This window comes from Dissoconium aciculare (genome assembly GCF_010015565.1).
Source record: "Dissoconium aciculare CBS 342.82 unplaced genomic scaffold K489scaffold_4, whole genome shotgun sequence".
In the NCBI taxonomy this organism is placed as follows: Eukaryota; Fungi; Ascomycota; class Dothideomycetes; order Mycosphaerellales; family Dissoconiaceae; genus Dissoconium; species Dissoconium aciculare.
Window position 1 is genome coordinate 1,893,527 of NW_022984954.1, and position 16,727 is coordinate 1,910,253.

General features: G+C 51.3%; 8 protein-coding genes across 8 annotated transcripts in view; 3 read left to right on the plus strand and 5 right to left on the minus strand.

Annotated features, from left to right (window-relative positions):
- K489DRAFT_317217 (uncharacterized protein) overlaps positions 1–1,224 on the plus strand; it is a gene marked incomplete at both ends in the record, with an annotated part of 4,823 nt that extends 3,599 nt beyond the window's left edge. Inside the window, 4 exons of the mRNA XM_033601220.1 lie at positions 259–413; positions 470–500; positions 554–864; positions 955–1,224. Coding sequence (XP_033461735.1) covers positions 259–413; positions 470–500; positions 554–864; positions 955–1,224 — 767 coding nt within the window. The remainder of the gene's footprint in view (positions 1–258; positions 414–469; positions 501–553; positions 865–954) is intronic.
- Positions 1,225–1,771: 547 nt separating this feature from the next.
- On the minus strand, positions 1,772–2,875 carry K489DRAFT_336414 (lytic polysaccharide monooxygenase; the record flags this gene model as incomplete). The annotated part of the gene is made up of 3 exons (XM_033602206.1): positions 2,551–2,875; positions 2,005–2,496; positions 1,772–1,942 (listed from the first exon to the last, which is right to left on the minus strand). Coding segments are annotated over exons 1-3 (786 nt in total), but the record flags the coding sequence as incomplete, so codon positions are not given.
- Positions 2,876–3,851: 976 nt separating this feature from the next.
- K489DRAFT_316577 (uncharacterized protein) lies at positions 3,852–4,343 on the plus strand (the record flags this gene model as incomplete). Its single annotated transcript, XM_033601175.1, has 1 exon — positions 3,852–4,343. A coding segment is annotated over one exon (492 nt), but the record flags the coding sequence as incomplete, so codon positions are not given.
- Positions 4,344–5,577: 1,234 nt separating this feature from the next.
- K489DRAFT_188144 (uncharacterized protein) lies at positions 5,578–6,068 on the minus strand. The gene has a single exon (XM_033599501.1). It carries the CDS (start codon positions 5,942–5,944, stop codon positions 5,690–5,692), a length of 255 nt encoding a protein of 84 aa, XP_033461738.1. The 5' UTR covers positions 5,945–6,068; the 3' UTR covers positions 5,578–5,689.
- Positions 6,069–6,489: 421 nt separating this feature from the next.
- On the minus strand, positions 6,490–7,434 carry K489DRAFT_369550 (uncharacterized protein; the record flags this gene model as incomplete). Its single annotated transcript, XM_033603045.1, has 1 exon — positions 6,490–7,434. The coding sequence occupies one exon, from the start codon at positions 7,432–7,434 to the stop codon at positions 6,490–6,492; it is 945 nt and encodes a 314-aa protein (XP_033461739.1).
- An 834-nt stretch (positions 7,435–8,268) lies between these two features.
- On the minus strand, positions 8,269–10,189 carry K489DRAFT_400533 (putative pantothenate transporter; the record flags this gene model as incomplete). Its single annotated transcript, XM_033606995.1, has 3 exons — positions 8,269–9,237; positions 9,305–10,023; positions 10,057–10,189. The coding sequence occupies 3 exons, from the start codon at positions 10,187–10,189 to the stop codon at positions 8,617–8,619; spliced, it is 1,473 nt and encodes a 490-aa protein (XP_033461740.1). The 3' UTR covers positions 8,269–8,616.
- A 1,149-nt stretch (positions 10,190–11,338) lies between these two features.
- K489DRAFT_188090 (uncharacterized protein) lies at positions 11,339–13,504 on the minus strand. The gene has a single exon (XM_033599499.1). It carries the CDS (start codon positions 13,402–13,404, stop codon positions 11,755–11,757), a length of 1,650 nt encoding a protein of 549 aa, XP_033461741.1. The 5' UTR covers positions 13,405–13,504; the 3' UTR covers positions 11,339–11,754.
- A 1,843-nt stretch (positions 13,505–15,347) lies between these two features.
- Positions 15,348–16,448, plus strand: K489DRAFT_188109 (uncharacterized protein). The gene is made up of 2 exons (XM_033599500.1): positions 15,348–15,790; positions 15,877–16,448. Exons 1-2 carry the CDS (start codon positions 15,479–15,481, stop codon positions 16,255–16,257), a joined length of 693 nt encoding a protein of 230 aa, XP_033461742.1. The 5' UTR covers positions 15,348–15,478; the 3' UTR covers positions 16,258–16,448.
- The last annotated feature ends 279 nt before the right edge of the window (positions 16,449–16,727 follow it).

The following is a 16,727-nucleotide window of genomic DNA, read 5'->3' on the forward strand; positions in this document are numbered from 1 at the left end:
CTGTCTGGACGCCGGCAGTATCCGCAGGGGAAAATAAGGGTTTGGGTTGCAGCTGGAGGGTCACGCTGAGACCCTAATCTATACGGATGAGTGACTCTCGCCATAGTGTACGCGACATGTACAATCTAGATCTATGCCAAGACCTATGTCAAGCAAGTCAAGCAAGTCTCAATCTACGGCTTGACTTGATTACTCATAAAAACCTGGCCGACTTGACTTGGTGACTAACCGCATTTGGATCAAGTCAAGCAAGTCAAGCAAGCCGGACTTGCTTGTGGCCACCTCTGTACGATGGGTACATGTTGATGGCGTTATGTCTACTCAACAAAACGTACGGGTTCATGGGCACCGACGCCGGAGCTCACCTCGCTGAGGAGGTGCCCTCGCCCAGCATCAACGCCCCGAAGGTCATAGTAAGGGGACGGAACTTCTCGCTCGGGAAGGCTCTTGTATTGACATTGGAATCTAGATCTATCCAGTTTTGATCGGCCTAGCCACGGGTGAGTACTTTGCTTGCATGGGAAGATCAAAGAGCTAACATAATCCGCAAAAGCTTGGCCCTTCGGCGCCGCATGCATGTTTGTGATTCAAGATATCGAGACAGTGGTGCATCCGCCCAGCGGCTTCGCTCTTATCGAGATTTGCATTCAGGCCACTGGATCGAAATTCGTTACTCTCACCCTTCTGTCCATGTTTGCAATATGTCTGTTTGGATGTGCGGTGGCAAACATTACAGGCTCTAGCCGCCAGCTTTGGGCAGATGCACGTGATGACTGCTATCCACTATCGGGCTGGTGGCAACACGTCGATCCGTATTGGCAGGTACCAGTGAACTCCATCTTGCTTTCTGCGATCGTGACTACGGTATGTACCCGATCCAACATTTCAAACAAAGGAAAACAAGACGATGACCTAATTCTATAAAATGCTGACCGAACTCTTCCACCATTGCAGATCTATGGTATCATGTTCTTGGGCTCGCCAGATGCCTTCGCGTCCATGGTGGGCGCCAACATTGTCTTCATGATGGCTTCCTATGTGATACCACAGGGAATCCTCGCCTGGCGCGGGCGAGATAAGCTTTCCCCTCGCCCGTTCAATCTGGGGCGCTATGGCTACCTGATCAATGTAACAAGCTGCATCTGGGTGACCATACTTGTCGTCCTTGCATGTCTACCGACGACGCGGCCAGTTAGCTGGAGCAATTTCAATTGGGTTGGGTAAGTGACAAGCTCCGACTCTTCTTGGAATTGTTGTTCTCGTGTCCGCCCCATATTCGAATTGAATCTCTCAGCTGACCCGACTTCTATGTGTTACCAGAGTAGTAATCGTGGTCACAATGACTACATGCGTAGTAAATTGGCATTCATCTCAGCGTCATATATTCAAAGGTCCAAAGATGAAATGAATAAACAGACTGGTAATTCAACTCAAGTTTCCGCAGCTACAGATAAGCGTAGGCCAAACGTTCCCTTCTCAAAATTGTGTAAAGCCTTGTTACTCACTAGCGAATGATGACACATGATGAGGCAATGCCCCTTCCTGCTTGACCAATGCTCGTATAATGCTGCCCCGAAATAAAAGCTCATGTACTCTAACTAGGAAAGCACTGCGAGTAGTAAATGCTGACGAACTGGCACGTGTACCCAGAGGCACATCTAGTCGGACCGACCCAGCCATGTCCACCACAAGAAGCATAAGGATCAGCGATGTCCGATGCGATAGCAACTTGAACAGGTGCGAGATTGCTGGAAACGACGGGGACATCTAACCCTGGCCAGATGGGTGGTCCCGGGATTACATAGTCCGTGATTTGTGGATCGAAAATGTCGAGGTAGATTCCAGGATCGTTCGATCGATACAGCTCCGTCCCGCGTCTACAATCAGCACCCTTGGCGCAGGGATCGACAGATTCCGTGCTTGAGACGCGGAGATTCACACACTGTGGCTACGTTCAGCATTTGCGATACGTAGCGTTGTAGCTCTCGGCCCTCTCAGTCTCACCATTGGATAATGCTGTGCGTCACCTTCCACAAAAGCATGGTGCAGCGCGATGACTTCATGTCTAATGACGTACTCGCCCGGCGCGATATTACTAGGAATAGTCAGGGCCCAGCGGCCACTTTGCTCGGTCAACTTCTCGGTGGCCCATGGACCAAGCGGAATTGTGACAGCATTTCTCGGGATCAATGCATGTTCTTGGATCTTGAAGAACTTGAGCTCATGGGCGCTGACATCAGCACAGCTGCCTGGACATCTGGCCATGTATGTGACAATCGGACCTGGATGGTGAAAGAATCTGTCCAACCAGCCAAAGGTTATCTCGGCTCCAGCTTTGATGTCGAGGATCTTTGCGCCAGGGGATGCTCCATTGTGGCAGATCATGGCACGATTTTGTGCGGCGCTTGAATCGAGGAAGTCATTGTGCTGGTTATATGCACACCAGCTTGCTGTACGATCTAGCAGCTCTTCTCCGTTGTCGGCAATTGACCACGACCGCGTGGGTGTCAGCGCTTCGATCGGTGCCTGTTTGCAAAGAAATTTACTCACCGGCTCGCAGCCCGGAAAGGTCTGTCCTTCGATGGTGATTTGCGATAGCCAGCCGTGAGCGTTAACAGTTGCTTTGAGGATTGCGGATACCAGCGCGAGCGCGAGACTCGGTCTCGAACGCATTTGATGAGATCAATCAAGTGAGCGGAATAGATGGTTTCCACGACATTTAATGGCGCCGTTTAATGCCCACCTGAGGAGCATATCTCTTGAATATATTATCGCCGAGTAGGTTCGGCGTCCTTAGACCTTTGCCCGATTGACGTCAAATCGGTATTCGCATTGGTGGAATTTGATTTTGTGTTGTTGGAACTCTCAATTCCGAGGCTTCTATATCTCGGGCCGCTTAAGGAATGTCGGCGACAAAAGGCGCTGGCGCGGATGTGTGAGAGATCTTGATGCTTTAATTGATACGGAATATGACCTTCAGCACACTCTCCGATAGATGGGATTGCCGGCGTCATCTCATAAATTCAGCATCGTGCTAGTCTTCGGGGTGCCCCGTCCAATTTGACCGATCGCTGCAAGCTGAATGCTTCTTGCGTTCGGTGTCCCTGGAAGCATTTTGCGCCAAATATCAAGCAATCACGAAAATTCCTCAAGATTATGCACGAAAACGTGGTCCTAAGCCAGGATGGTGGCCGGCTGTGTTATGGGCGTCGTGGGCGATTTAAGGGCGATCTTCAAGTCGCAGGATTTCGTTAGAGACGCACGACCAGATTGCTGTGATCATGATTCCTGGCTCGTTCATGCGTCCTTTGGTGTTTGCCTGGTAAAAAAATCACAATCTACGTGGCGCCGAGGCTCTGGCAGAGTTATGTCGCACCATCTTTCTGCCACCGGTGAAGCCAAGGTGCTCCCATTGGAGATCAGCCCGCGGTGACCGATCAGTGACCGGCCGCGATCCACCATGAGCGCATTCTATTCACGTCAGAAGCCTTTGCAATCTTCTGATCTTCAATAGCCTGTCTTCCATTGAGAGAGCATCTTAGTCTCTTCGACATTAACAGGGTATCAATCCTCTCACAGCAATCGTGCAGCAAGACGCAACGACTTCCAATTAGTCAAAGAAAGCACATCTGGCCAGCAATATGATGGCCTCTGCAGTCATCATGCTGCTTATTACAAGCAGTTTTCGGACTACAGCAACTTCTACAATCTCGCGAAGAGATATACCCAGCTTTGATGCCAAGACAATCAGGCATTCCGCACAGGAGCACGCGATGAACCTCAAAAGCGTCTGGGAACAAGGCATTACCGGACGGAAGAGTACTGTCTGCATCGTGGGCGACGGCATCGACATGCTTTATCCGGGTCTTCGCTCCTCATACGAACCTTACGGAAGCAAGAACTTTGTTACAGCAGGTCCAGACCCGATGCCTGATGCTGGTGCTTATGGCGGAACATGGAGCGCGCTCGAGATCTCCGGTGATGGCAGCGGCGGTTGCCCCGTGGGTTTGGCTTATGGAAGCAAGGTAACGGGTCTGAAGGTCATCTCAACCAAAATGCATGGGAAGTCCCATACGCACATCGCTCCCGACCTTGAGCTTGCTCAAGCCTTGAATCATGAGATGGACCTGAATCATATCTACGCTTGTTCTTGGATTCTGCCTGATCCGGAATATCAACCCGAGACTGGTCTCGGAGTATATGTCCGTCGTGCCCTTGCGAACGGTGCCCAAAGAGGCAGATCCGGACTTGGAAGCATATACGTATTCAACGCTGACAACAATGCCCACGGCGGCTTTCACGACAGCATACATGCTGTCAGCGTGGGCGGTATCAACCAGCATGACAGCCCAGTCATTGAGAATATCGATGCCGCGAGGATGATCGTCAGCTACGGCTTCGGTGCACATGCTACCGCTGGGGATAGCCACGACTGTAACCTCCGACCATCTACACCGAGCTCCCTGATTGCTGGTGTATACGCGCTCGCTCTCGAGGTCAACCCAAAGCTAGGTGCACGCGACATCCAATGGCTCACGGTGGTCGCGTCGACAAAGTTAGATGACCCCAACATCCGCGATTGGCAGACCAACAAAGAGATGGGCAAACATTTCAGCCATCGTGCTGGATACGGCAAGCTCGACGTACCCGCCTTCATCAACGCCGCAAGACGATGGAAGACGGTCGGTATTCTGGCCTCCCAGCATACTCCATGGCTGCATGTTGGTCTGGAGATCCCGCATGGCGGCAACGTCGTCGTCTCGGAACATGAGCTCATTCAGATCGACACCACCTTCTATGATGTCAATGTCATCGAGCATGTCGTACTGTCGTTACGATTCAAAGCCGCCGCGCATCAACATGAGGAGCTCCTCCTCCAACTAGAAAGCCCCTCAGGAATGATCAGTCACTTTACACCATACGCTCGGAATGCAACCAACCAAGCTTCTGACGAAACCCTCGACATGACCTTCATGAGTGTCGCACATTGGGGCGATAATCCCATTGGAAAATGGCGCCTGGAGGTATCACGCCGCTCAGGCGCCAGCATCACACACTCTATGGAACTAATCCAATGGCGCTTGACCTTCCACGGGCAACCCGCCGATGGCCGCCATGAAGTCTACTGGCCACTCCATAACGACCCGTTCGGGCCATACCTCGAAGACATGGATATCGCTCTACCGATGAAGGACATCGGGGGAACCATTCATGATGCGGCGGAGTTGATGCACAGTGGAGATAAGAATCATCATGATAGTCCATATCGCAGGGTGGCTGGTGTTTTTGCTGTGGTGTTGGCCTCGTTTGTTGCGATTCTGGGAGTTGTTCTCCAATATCTCCAGTACCGGGAGAATCGAAGGTTGAAGGACACGCAGTCCTATTTCGCTATTGGCGAGGATGAGGATGGCGAGGATTGCACTGAGGATGCTAAGATGTTGCCAGGTCGATCTGTGGACGTTTAATGGGAGGTAGAGTCTTTACTAGACCTTCTATGGACGGGCGTATACACCAGATATTACAACACTAATCTCTTCACTATGAGTTTTCTTGCGACTTGTGGGTTTTATAATTTATCATAAATATCTCTAAGGTTTATTTAACTATTCTTGATTTCATTGCACAATCACGCCTTGCTATTCCTCTGACCTGAAGAATGGCTTCAAACCAGCTCTCCCATCAGACAAGCTCAAACTCCCTTTTCCACACTGCAACAGATCCACAACCACGGCACAACACCAGGCACATGGCACGCGTACTCCGCCGCGGTTGCTCGACGCCGTGAATGTGTGTGCACTCTCAACCACGTGGATCGATCAGACGGCTCCCAGCTTTGGATTTTTAAAGCCCCGTTAAATTTGCCCCTGTGCATCATGCGCTCAAACATCATCCGCGGTCTGACTTTGAATTCATCTTCGCGACTGCGAAACATGCTGTAGATCATCTGCCCAATAGAACCTCATCGGGAGTTGTTAGGATACGACGCTTCTGTATTGAATTCCTCTCCAGATCAGGAATAATGATTCCAAACTTTACGCTTCTGTGATGCCGTGCTATAGAAACACTCTTCGCAAAGCTTTAGAGGACGATCAGCCCTTGCGATAATCCTTGCAAGTGAAAGAATCTCGGTCCACTTGCTGCGAGACAGAGAAGGCGCTTCGCCAAGATCTCTCCAATGTTCAGCCTTGGGGATGATCCTGACAGGTTGGAGGAAGTTCGGCTGCCTGTTGCGAGCCAGAGTTGCGGGGCTGGGGAATGGGCTGACCCTTCCGCAGAAGTGCCTCGAGACGAGGCCCGCGATAAGCACTGGCGAAATATCGTTACGATGTAGAATCCTGGCGCTGCCGACGATCGTGTAATGAAGTGGACTTCGGTCGCCTTTGTCACGAGCGGGCCTCAGGGCAAGGGAAACACTAAGCCCCTGCCCTTCCTTCCTTCCCGGAAGTGTTATAAGAGGACCTGGTCGGGAGCTCTTGGAAGACTTCAAAATCACGAGTCGAAGCACATTTCAGGCGTGAACCAAACTTCTGCATCATCTGGGTACGCGATGAAATGCACTTCAACTTCTGCCGCTGCACGACTTTCCATCTCCGGGTATGACAGGCAATTATCAGCATCATCGCTAATTGCAGAAGGCGATGATGGCGGCACCTTGACATCTTCTTCCGGAGACAACCAGTACTCCTCGCTGATAGTGAGCTCCTGCTCGGACGACCCTTCGTCATCAAGCTCGGCATCTTCATGTGAGCCCCGTGGGGGCTTTACGTCTTCATCCACAGATTCCTCTGGGAGGATCGTTGAGAGCACATAGTTCGGGATGTCGAGAGGTGCGAGAGGTACGATGGGGCGGTCCTGCCAGATTCTGCGGAGGGCCGCGCCGAGATCTGTAGCTGGTCGGGGGACTTGTGAGGCCATTTGACCAGGGAGTCTTGAGATATTTACGGTTGAGGTTACGTCGTCTTGGGAGCATAATGAGGAGATAACCTTGTCCAGGACTCGAGGTTCGGTCAGAGATGTGATGGTTCGAGCGCGCTTGTCTTCGGGAGTGTAGTCCGCATCTGATCCTGCTCGTTTCCTCTTGCCTAGCATCACGGTTGAAATGGGGACGGCTTCGACAGGCGGAAGCTGCTGATCAGGCTTCTTGGGGGGCGGAGTAATGTGGTCAGGTTTCAGCATGTCGTAAATCAATGCCAATGACTCCTTGGAGGGATACTGCGAAGCAGAGCTGTCTTTAATATGCATCAAGTTGCGCATTCTTAAGACAGTCTCCGGCGCGAAGTAGTCGTCTCGTTTCTTATTCTCCCTTACCAGCTGGAGATTTGCTCCGATATAGTCCATGGTAAGGGCAAGTTTGAGAGATTTATAATCGCGATTCTCGGGCGGTGGAAGGCGATCCAGGTATTGCCTGATGCCGACGAATCGTACTTCGTACATGGCTCTTGTTGTATAGGTTGGCAATCCTTTCACCGAGACAGGTGTGCTTGGTAGAGCGAAGAGTCTTCGAATAAGGAGGATGATCTTCTAGGGAAGATCTTGTCCTGTAGATAAGAGATTCGTCACAGAGCAGTATCTTACAATGAAGAGAGAATGTTCTTGGAGAAGTCAGAGCATAACAGCAGGACTCTCAGAGGAACGAGATCATTAATATATCCGCCTCGTCAATATGCCGATGGAAAGTGGTAGACCTTTCCGAACATTCCATATCGGCCGATATCCAAAAAGGAAATATTCAGAATATTATTTCTCGGCTCCTCGCGAGGCCACGGCTGGGACGTCATGTCCAGCCAGTGTTCGAACCCCTGAGTAAAGATTTCCTTGTGTGAGAATTGCTTGGGTACGTCGCCTTCGGGTACCGTCGCTCGGGACACCACATCCTCGCGTATACATGCCAACACCCATTTCCGGTACCTGATAATGACGGCCCATATCCCAGGCACGGCGGAGATGATGTCGAAAGGTTTAGGAGGCCGCCCCTGTGGAGCTGTGAGCTGGCACGCTTAGATTGGGCGACGGATGGACGTCGCGTGTTCTTGAATAATGTCGACATGTCATGTTATATATATCATCTGACATGACCGTCGGAATAAACTGATTATGCGTTGTCCGTGAGAAGGCGAAGAAAGTAGAGACATGACCAGGGCTGTTTGATGTAGCACAAAGTCGACTCACCGCGCCACTACTTGGTAATTTCACTGCCTTTTTCAAATGCGAACCACCTGCCTGATGCAGACATTTCCCGAAAGAACCATGAAATTATGCCAGCAGATTGCATGGATTATTATTAGGAAGGCGGAGAGCCGTCGCTGCCATAATTTGCACATTGTCAGCGTTACGACGTCGAAGCGCCAGCATGTCAGATGCGAACGAACCGCCGGCGTCTTAAACGATGGCCGGTCGTCGCTTTCGCAGAATCGAGGATTGTCATTTTCGCGTTTCAACATTTGAAGAGATTCTAGCTTCTGTTGGGCCTTGAAGTAGATGAGCGTACACAAATTGCATAACTTTACATCCGCCGTGACTTCTCCTAACCAAGGATGGGAGGAACGAAAAGCGTAAGCGTGGCCGTCATTTCGTTATCAGCACGTTCGTCACATTTCGTAAACGCCGTAAATCAAATCATATTCTCCACCTCCATTGCGGATGCCGCCATTCCAGGCATTCCAGCGAAAGTTTCTCCTCATCAGATAGCTTCATCATCTCCTCAGCTTCGACGCGATCCCTCCTGCGATTGTCGGACCTCATCCACAGCAACATACAAACACCCGATATGAAAATCGCCGTGGTCGTCGCGAGGTTCAGACCATTGCCGATGAAATAGTTCGGAGCGTCCCAGGGGAGGAAACTCCAAGTGCTGATGAGTGCACCACAGGACCCCAACATGACCACTAGCCCGATTGCGCTTGCACGAGCTGAATCTGAATCGACGTTGGCGGCTGCATGCGCGGGACAGAGCGCGCCGAAGGCGAAGGCGCTGGATGTGACGAAGAAGGTTGCGGCGTAGCGGACTTGGGGATTAGTCGAGGCGAGAAATAGGATGTAGCCGAACATCATGAAGGGTGCGGAGCTGATCATTATGGGAACGCGGGTGTTGAAGCGAGTGCTGAGATAGGGGATCAGGACGGTGAAGATTGCACCGGCAATGTAAGGCGGGACGGTGTAGAGTTGCTTTTCGATTACGGTGGCTTGAGGGTAGATTGTGGAGACGATGGTTGGGAGAAAGAAGGCGAGACCGGCGACCTGTTGGGAATTCACTATCAGCAATCTTGACTTTCGGTGTGCAGGTTCTCGCGAAGGTTAAACATACTGTCACATTGTCAAGTGAGAAGATAAAACCCGTGAGGAGTACGACGGGATTCATCATCCCTCGCCAGACTTTCTTCAAGTGAAGTTTCTCCAAGACGTCAGAGCTTCCAATTCTCTCCGACAGTACTCGTTCGCGTGCGAGTGCCTTTTCAGCCGGCGAGAGCCAACTCGCGCTCTCCGGATTATCCGTGATGGTAAAGAATCCAATCAACGCAAGACCGCAGGTGATGATGCCTTCGACAAGAAACAGCATTCGCCAACTCGTTACAGTGCCGATCCGATCGATGGTGAAAATCGCCGAAGCAAGTAGACCGCCCGTGGCGCCCGCAAGAGGAGATGCGACAATATAAAGGGCAAGGCGAAAGGAAAGTTCATGTCGCCGATACCAACGACTCAGGTAGTATGCCACTCCAGGGAGCATGCCTGCTTCGAACACACCCAACAAGAACCGCACACCCATGATCTGGTCCCGGGTCGTGACAAAGGCCATGGTGATCGTACACACTCCAAACCCCAGCGTCAGAATCGGCAGCCAGATTTTCGGACCCGTAATTTTGCACACGAGGTTGGATGGGATTTCGAACAGGATGTAAGAGATGAAGAATACGGAGAGGATGGCATTGTAGTCGTAGCCTCGGAGATGGAGGTCAGTGTCAAGGTGGGCGATTTTGGCATTGCCGATGTTGGCGCGGTCGATGAAGCAGAAGAGGTAGAGAAGCGCTACAGATGGGACAATATGTCAATCGATCTTACGGCGAAGACGAGCTTCTTCGGCGATGCTGATGGAAGGTTGCGATCCGGCAGCGAGGACGCTCGTGTCAGCCTCGAGGTGATCGGCAGTGATGTCGTGCTGAGTGCTCACGGGCGTTGATTTGTTCGAAGTCATGATTGCATTCGGCGGTGATGCTGATGAATGGGTCTTGGGCAAGGAGAGATTGAGTCGTGGAGTTGGTAAGCCAATACAGCGCAGCACTCACGGCGCTCTTGTCTTCTTCTCACGAGGAGTTCTCGACCACGCAAGGATTGACGCTGGAACCGCCACGTCAGGACAGGTGCGCAAGGCTGAATTCACTCCGACAATGCAAGGTTACAATTTCCTTCCATACAACCGCACCAAGGCGAGACAGGTATATGAATTCAAGCTGCTTCACTTGGAAGTTTCAAAGCTCTGGTCAGGAACAACGGAAGCGGGAAGAGACTCGTGTCAGCCATTGACACGAGCGTGAAAGAAACGGGATGGAAAGCGGTCGAGCAGCCACACCGCCGCCACCAAAATCCTCCGCTCGGCGCCTGTGCAGGCATCTCTGCATTCTGTCCGCGGTCTCGCATGCCATTATCAACCTGTGTAGCATTAACACATTCTCTCTCCGCGCGATGAGATGGGACGACAAACGGAATGGAACAATTCCAACCATTCCTTCGAAAAGACGATGAAAGTGTCATGGACATTCATCACCAAGCCAGCACGAGCGACAACGCATGCAGATCCGCCGAGCGAGAAAAGCATGGCGTGCGAAGGAACGGCGGCACTAACCCAGATATGGAAAATGGAAAAAGGCACGTTTTTCTAGCTTCCCATATACTTTTCCTCCCCTCCGCGAAGAATATCAAGACATTGCTGATTTGGACAGTACAAGGTCTCACTTGTTGTTCCTCAGAGAAGTTCTCCAGCATGCCCAGGTGGCGCTGGAGATTCGTCAATCGGACTGGGCACTCCGATGACCAAACTCTGATAGCTGCCACTCCGATGAGTAACTCGCTCGTCTAGTTTTCTGGCCTTCGGAATGCCATGGTCGATTTGGTCGTTTCCGGTATACCCATGTAGATAATTGTAAATGTTCCAGAGTCGGCAAGAGAGGAGCTGCATCTTGTCGAGACAAAGGATTGATGTTTGCATTCAGAAAATTGAATGCAATATGTTCACAGCCCTTGGGTCAGACGAACGAGGCCTAGGCCTTAAGTGCAGGAATGCGCGTGCCACGAAACACCCAACATTCATACGCCAAGCTCTTTCTTTTGGGTATTGTACAATTTCGAACTCAACAACCTGTCGGAATTTCAGAATTCGTCATGATGCCTCTCATTCTGTATGATTCCAGGAAAATCGAGCGCATCTCTTTTTCGCCGACAGATGCAAATTTAGGGTTTGAGTTATCTCTTCCAACAAAACCCTAAGCCGCCTGATCACTTAGGCACCTCACTCACACTTCGCAAAGGCCGTCACGACAGATTGCGCACATTCTATCCCGCGAGAGTGTAAAAGCTTCATCATTAGATACTCCAGGAATGTGCACTGCTGAATGAAGAGTTGAGAAAATCATTTAGCAAACACACGACGTCCATAATCCCTTGCAGGAAAAGGACATCTTGAGGATAGAGAAAGAGAGGGGGACGGGGAGATGCATAGACAGAAACCCCAATACAGCCCCGGCTGAAAACAAAACCTTCCCGCTAAAGAAACGACTCATAACCACCATCAAAAACGACCCCACCCCTTCTCGATGAGCCTTGTAACAACGACCTCCGCCTCCGATCACCAAATCCCCGTTCTCCAGTCGGACTTTCCACGACGACACCGCTCCCATCTGGGCGTGAGACTGCGCGAGCGAGCGGTAAGGTATATGACTTGACCAGCGCCGGGCGCTGCTGCAAGCTCTCTGCTCCAGACGGGACCTGAAAGGCGCTGGAATGTTCATAGCGACTTTCGATGATGGTTGACAGTGCCTCGTAGCGACCGGTGGAGCTGGATGAGCGGGGTCTCCGGGCCGGTGGCGGGGACCGGATTGATTTTGGTGGCGTGTAGGACGGTTCGACTTCGGATGCGGAGTCTTCGTAACATTGCGGAGATGATGCGATGTAGTGTGTGCCTTGATGCGAGTCCCGCCGTTGCACTGGCGAGAGAGATGGCGTGGCGCGCGAGTCTTGGTCGAACAATGTAAGCTTCGCTGGTTGAGGAGCAGTGCGAGGACTTTCGAACATGGTGTTGCTGCTGGGTTTCGATGGCTTCCCGTACGTGTAGTGAGACGAATTCTCGAGAGCATCTGTGGACGCCGTTGGAAATAGGATTGAGGGTCGCCTGGCCGGACTTGGAGTGTCCGACCTTTCGGATCGTTGTGTCTTTTCAACCCGAAGTGGAATGTGGTGGTGTGGTGCGGACGAGACCCCATCCTCTGGAGCGCCCAGCACCGGGCCGAACATGTCGATACCGGGAATCTTACAGCCTAGAATCGGGCTCAGCGTGTCCTTCTCTTCGGCTGCTGGTGCTTTGGTATCGAGAGACAGTTGCGGCTGCTGCTCTCTACGTGTTGAACTACGAGAATTGCTCCGACGCGGCACTGACCCATTACGCTCATGGACAAGGAACATGTCGCCGCCGCGATTTTCGATTCGCACACGATCGTCAGGCTTCACTCGGAAAGCTGGATGCACACCTTGCTGTGATAGAACCACTAGTGGCGATGATTGTCGCTCATCGCTCAAATCGTCCGGTTGGGCCTTGGAGGCTGAGTTGCCTGTCCGCAACTTCAAAGATTTGGAGCGGCCGAGCGCATGACTTGTTCTACGAATTGCACTTGGTGATTGCTCAACGCTCTTGCTTCCAGCTCTGTCTGGAAGCAGGAGACCATTCGCCTGTATCACATCATTTCCTTTCGGTGAGCGTGTACTAAGCGATGGCTTGAGATGGTAAGCTGGTAGGTCATCGAAGTCGTGGTTGTGAGTTTGTATTGAGTATAAATCTCGAGATGAGTCGCAAATCACGCTGAAGATGCATGCGTGCTCCTTCCCGTACGATTGGTTCTCCCAAATGATGCCATCTCGAAGTCCAGGCCGACCGACGATCGACTTTGTTGGTAGCTGTGATGCCGAGGTGTTTCGTTCTGATACATCTTTCTCCTGCGAGCTGAGCAAGCTAGACGTGACGACTTTCGATGTACTGTAGTTTTCATCTTCGCTTAGCCACACCGTCACCGGTCGATCTTCGGCCGCAGTAAATTTTCTGATGATTTGTTGTGCTCTTTCTTGGAGATCATCCAAGTCTAGCGGAAGGAGTTCCATGGGGTCTGTGATCGACATGATTGTTGAGAACCACGACATGATCATTGTAATTCAGGAATCGATGAAAATAATCAGCGGAATTTGTAAGAAGGCCGTTTGGGCATCGGGCATCGGGCATCTATAGATGCGGTATCACCAATCGATCCCGAAACCCACGAGGGTGAACACGGTCGCAATTTCGCGACCGTGAATTGTTGCGCATCACATTGCACATTGTGTGAATCTCCACTGCGGGTACGACTGGGGATGTGTGTGTTCGTTGTACACAAAGAAAAATTGGAAACTTGGACCATGGCGCGGTCCGAATGTTGCACTTGGATGGTGGCTGGTGATGAGCTGTCGTTGAACAACCTTCCTCGTCGAGCTAGTATTGATACACGTGCGGACTATGCCGAAACGGAACCAAGTCTTTCTTCTTTCTAAGATGTGTCTGGTCTGCCAAAGCTTGCTGCCGCCGACGTTGTTATCATGTGGACAAGTCGTCGTGATGTGTGCTTGCTGGCAAGGCTTGCGTTGATCCTCTGAATTGCACAAGTACTACACGGTGGAACGCGTGAAATGAACAGGATTGCGCACATGTCTGCCTCGCATATTGTTTCAATATGCTTCTGCGGGTTGTGGAATTGCAGCAAACATGGGCCCCAAATTGGTGTAATGGCTTCAATGTTGACGCAGAAGAAGAATGCCGGTGTGATGAAAGGAGTGCCAACGTCGCGAAGCAAGGTATACACTATCGTGCGGATGCAAGCCAATAATTATCATAGAGGATGCACAAAGATCCCAACGCATAACCTGAGGTTACACAAACATAGTGCTTTGAAGCTTCAGCTCCAATCGCATTGTGAAGAAGCTCTGTAGACCACGAATCCGCACAGCATAGTGCTGGAAAACTGTTTGTTCTGTTCCCTCCTCACAATGCAAGTCGCTTTGCTCACTCAATGACTCATCCAGAAGATGCAAGCATGCCAACTTGTCTGTCCAACGTGACTCCCACGAAAGTGGGCGAATCAGCAGGTGTATTACAGAAACTCGATTCACACTCCATTTTGCATACCATCGTGCCAGGGACTTGACGAGGACATGCAGGTCCGCAGAAGCGCCAAGAATTGCACGAGGGATGATGGAATATATTGAATGTTGCAACTCTGTTGTACGAGTTGCGAGTGTCCAACCCATAATCCCTTTCTAGACGCGCTCATGACGGTGCGACAGACTGCCTATACAGAGGAGATGTGCTCCCATTGTGTCAACAGCCGATTGAAAATACTTTCGCCCAGGATGCTTTTCGAATGACAAAATTTTGCGCAGAGGGACCTGGTCAAGCAAGCGGGACATCGGCGCAAACATGGATGTACCACATTCAGGGTGTGCCCGATGGTGTTGTCTCATAGAAGAACGTCTTGCGACCGGCTGAGAGCAGCGGTGCGTTTTGAGAGCTAGTGATTCTTGCATGACCCGGGAGACTCTGCGTGTCATTGACGGGTTTTTAAAGTCAATACTCAAGCCGTACTCATTTCGAGATCAGACAGCATCGTCTTGAAGAAATGTTTTCTATCATGCGCTGCTCCCTGCCTGCTCGAGTGTGTTCTTAAGATACAGTCGATTGACGATCGATTTTAGGCGCCGGCGCCTGAAAGCGTCTCTCATCAAGCATCCTGAGACATGCATGTGATGAGAACTATGCATATACAGGAAGCTAAAGAGCGCCACATCAGGTATCAACGCTCAGCGATGACTGCTGCGACAAGAATGATTCAGGCCGCGTCAGCTTGTGGTCGTTCGGCAAAGGGTTCGACACCTCAACTCGATGCCTTGCGAACCAAACAACAGCTGCTGCTCTGGCTATTGAGCAAATAATCATCCCTTTCGAGGACTGTGCGCATCTCCAGACTATCACGGACATGGGTTCATGCTGCTCTGATAGGCCAGGTGAAAGTTTCGTATGCCTGCAGCAGCACGAATGGAGTAATGAGGCGAAAGAACGATCGACTTGTTTGTTGACAGATGGCGTACCGAGTGACTTCGACTTCGCGTTGCATAAATATCGGCTTGATGCTCCAACTGGGAGGAGTTCAGTCCTCCTTTCACACCCGAACAGTCAGAGTCAGGTTCAGTAAAGATGTCTGATCGACGCACAAGTTCTCATCATGGCTCAAGCCGCCATAACAGAGCTCATGGAAGCAGGCAAGATTCGAGAGGCGGTTCCCATCAACAAGAGACGTCCAGTCGGGAGCTCGTGAAGTATCAGATTCCTCCTCCAAATTACAGCAACAATGATCGCCAAGTTGTGAGGCATGGAGACTTCCCTTCTTATCCTCCCCCTCGACCGTACAACGACGCGCATGACGATGGTCGGAGCACGAACAGTGAACGCGTACGAGGATGGGACGACGGTGGGAAGGAAATGCTCCGACGTCGCGCGATGCAACATGTAAGTGCTATGGTCATCGTCGAATCCATGAAGCTTTGCGCAATGCTCGCGCGCTACTCCGTGACCCAATACTGATGCTCTGATAGCGGCGAGAGCCTGAATCGGCCTCCGAGTCTGATCGTTCGCGACACCTTCGTGCTTCTTCGGTATATTCCGATGCGACATCTGTCTATACAGGATACTCGTCTTCGCAAAGAGGTCTTGCGGTGCCACGACGCGATTCGCGATACATGGACGAACCTTATCGAGAGTACGCGTCCCAAGGACAAGTCGATTCGCAGCAGCGGACTCGTGTTACATCATCCACCCATGTTCGTATGCCGAGCCGTGGAGTGCAACTTCTCGAGGAACACCACATAGAGACCAGACACTTTTCACAGCCAAATGCTGAGGGTCTTGTCGCCGAACAATCCATTCGAAGCAAATTCTACGCCGAGTCGAAGCGCAGAGAGCGCCATCGCGATTGAGGAATAGTGCTGGCGATATCTGTGTGTGCCTGTGGACGTTGGTTAGAAAAGGTGATCGAGTGGAGTGGAAGACTCTAGCAAGTTGTCATGAAGGATGTTACCCATGGAACTCAGGCTGTAGCACAGATCCATGGAATGAAGCCCTCCGTAAGAATCTCACGTCCATCACGTTTCCATTCGAATGGAAATTCAATGAAAACAAAATGTATCGGTGCTGTTATCTTGCTTCGCGGCCTGTCAGAATACTCTACTCGACACCGATCGCTGAAATTATCACCGCTTAAGGCCGCCAGTGTGATCCGGATAATATGAGGCAAATCAACAACGTAGAGATATCGAGTTGAGGACACCTGACGAGCGACTACTTTACTTGTAGCGTCGATGACGTGTCGCGATTCCGGCCTTTGTAGCCCAAGCGATCATTGCAGGCAAGGGAATGAGACCTTGCAAGAGTCTCGCATATGCGTGCT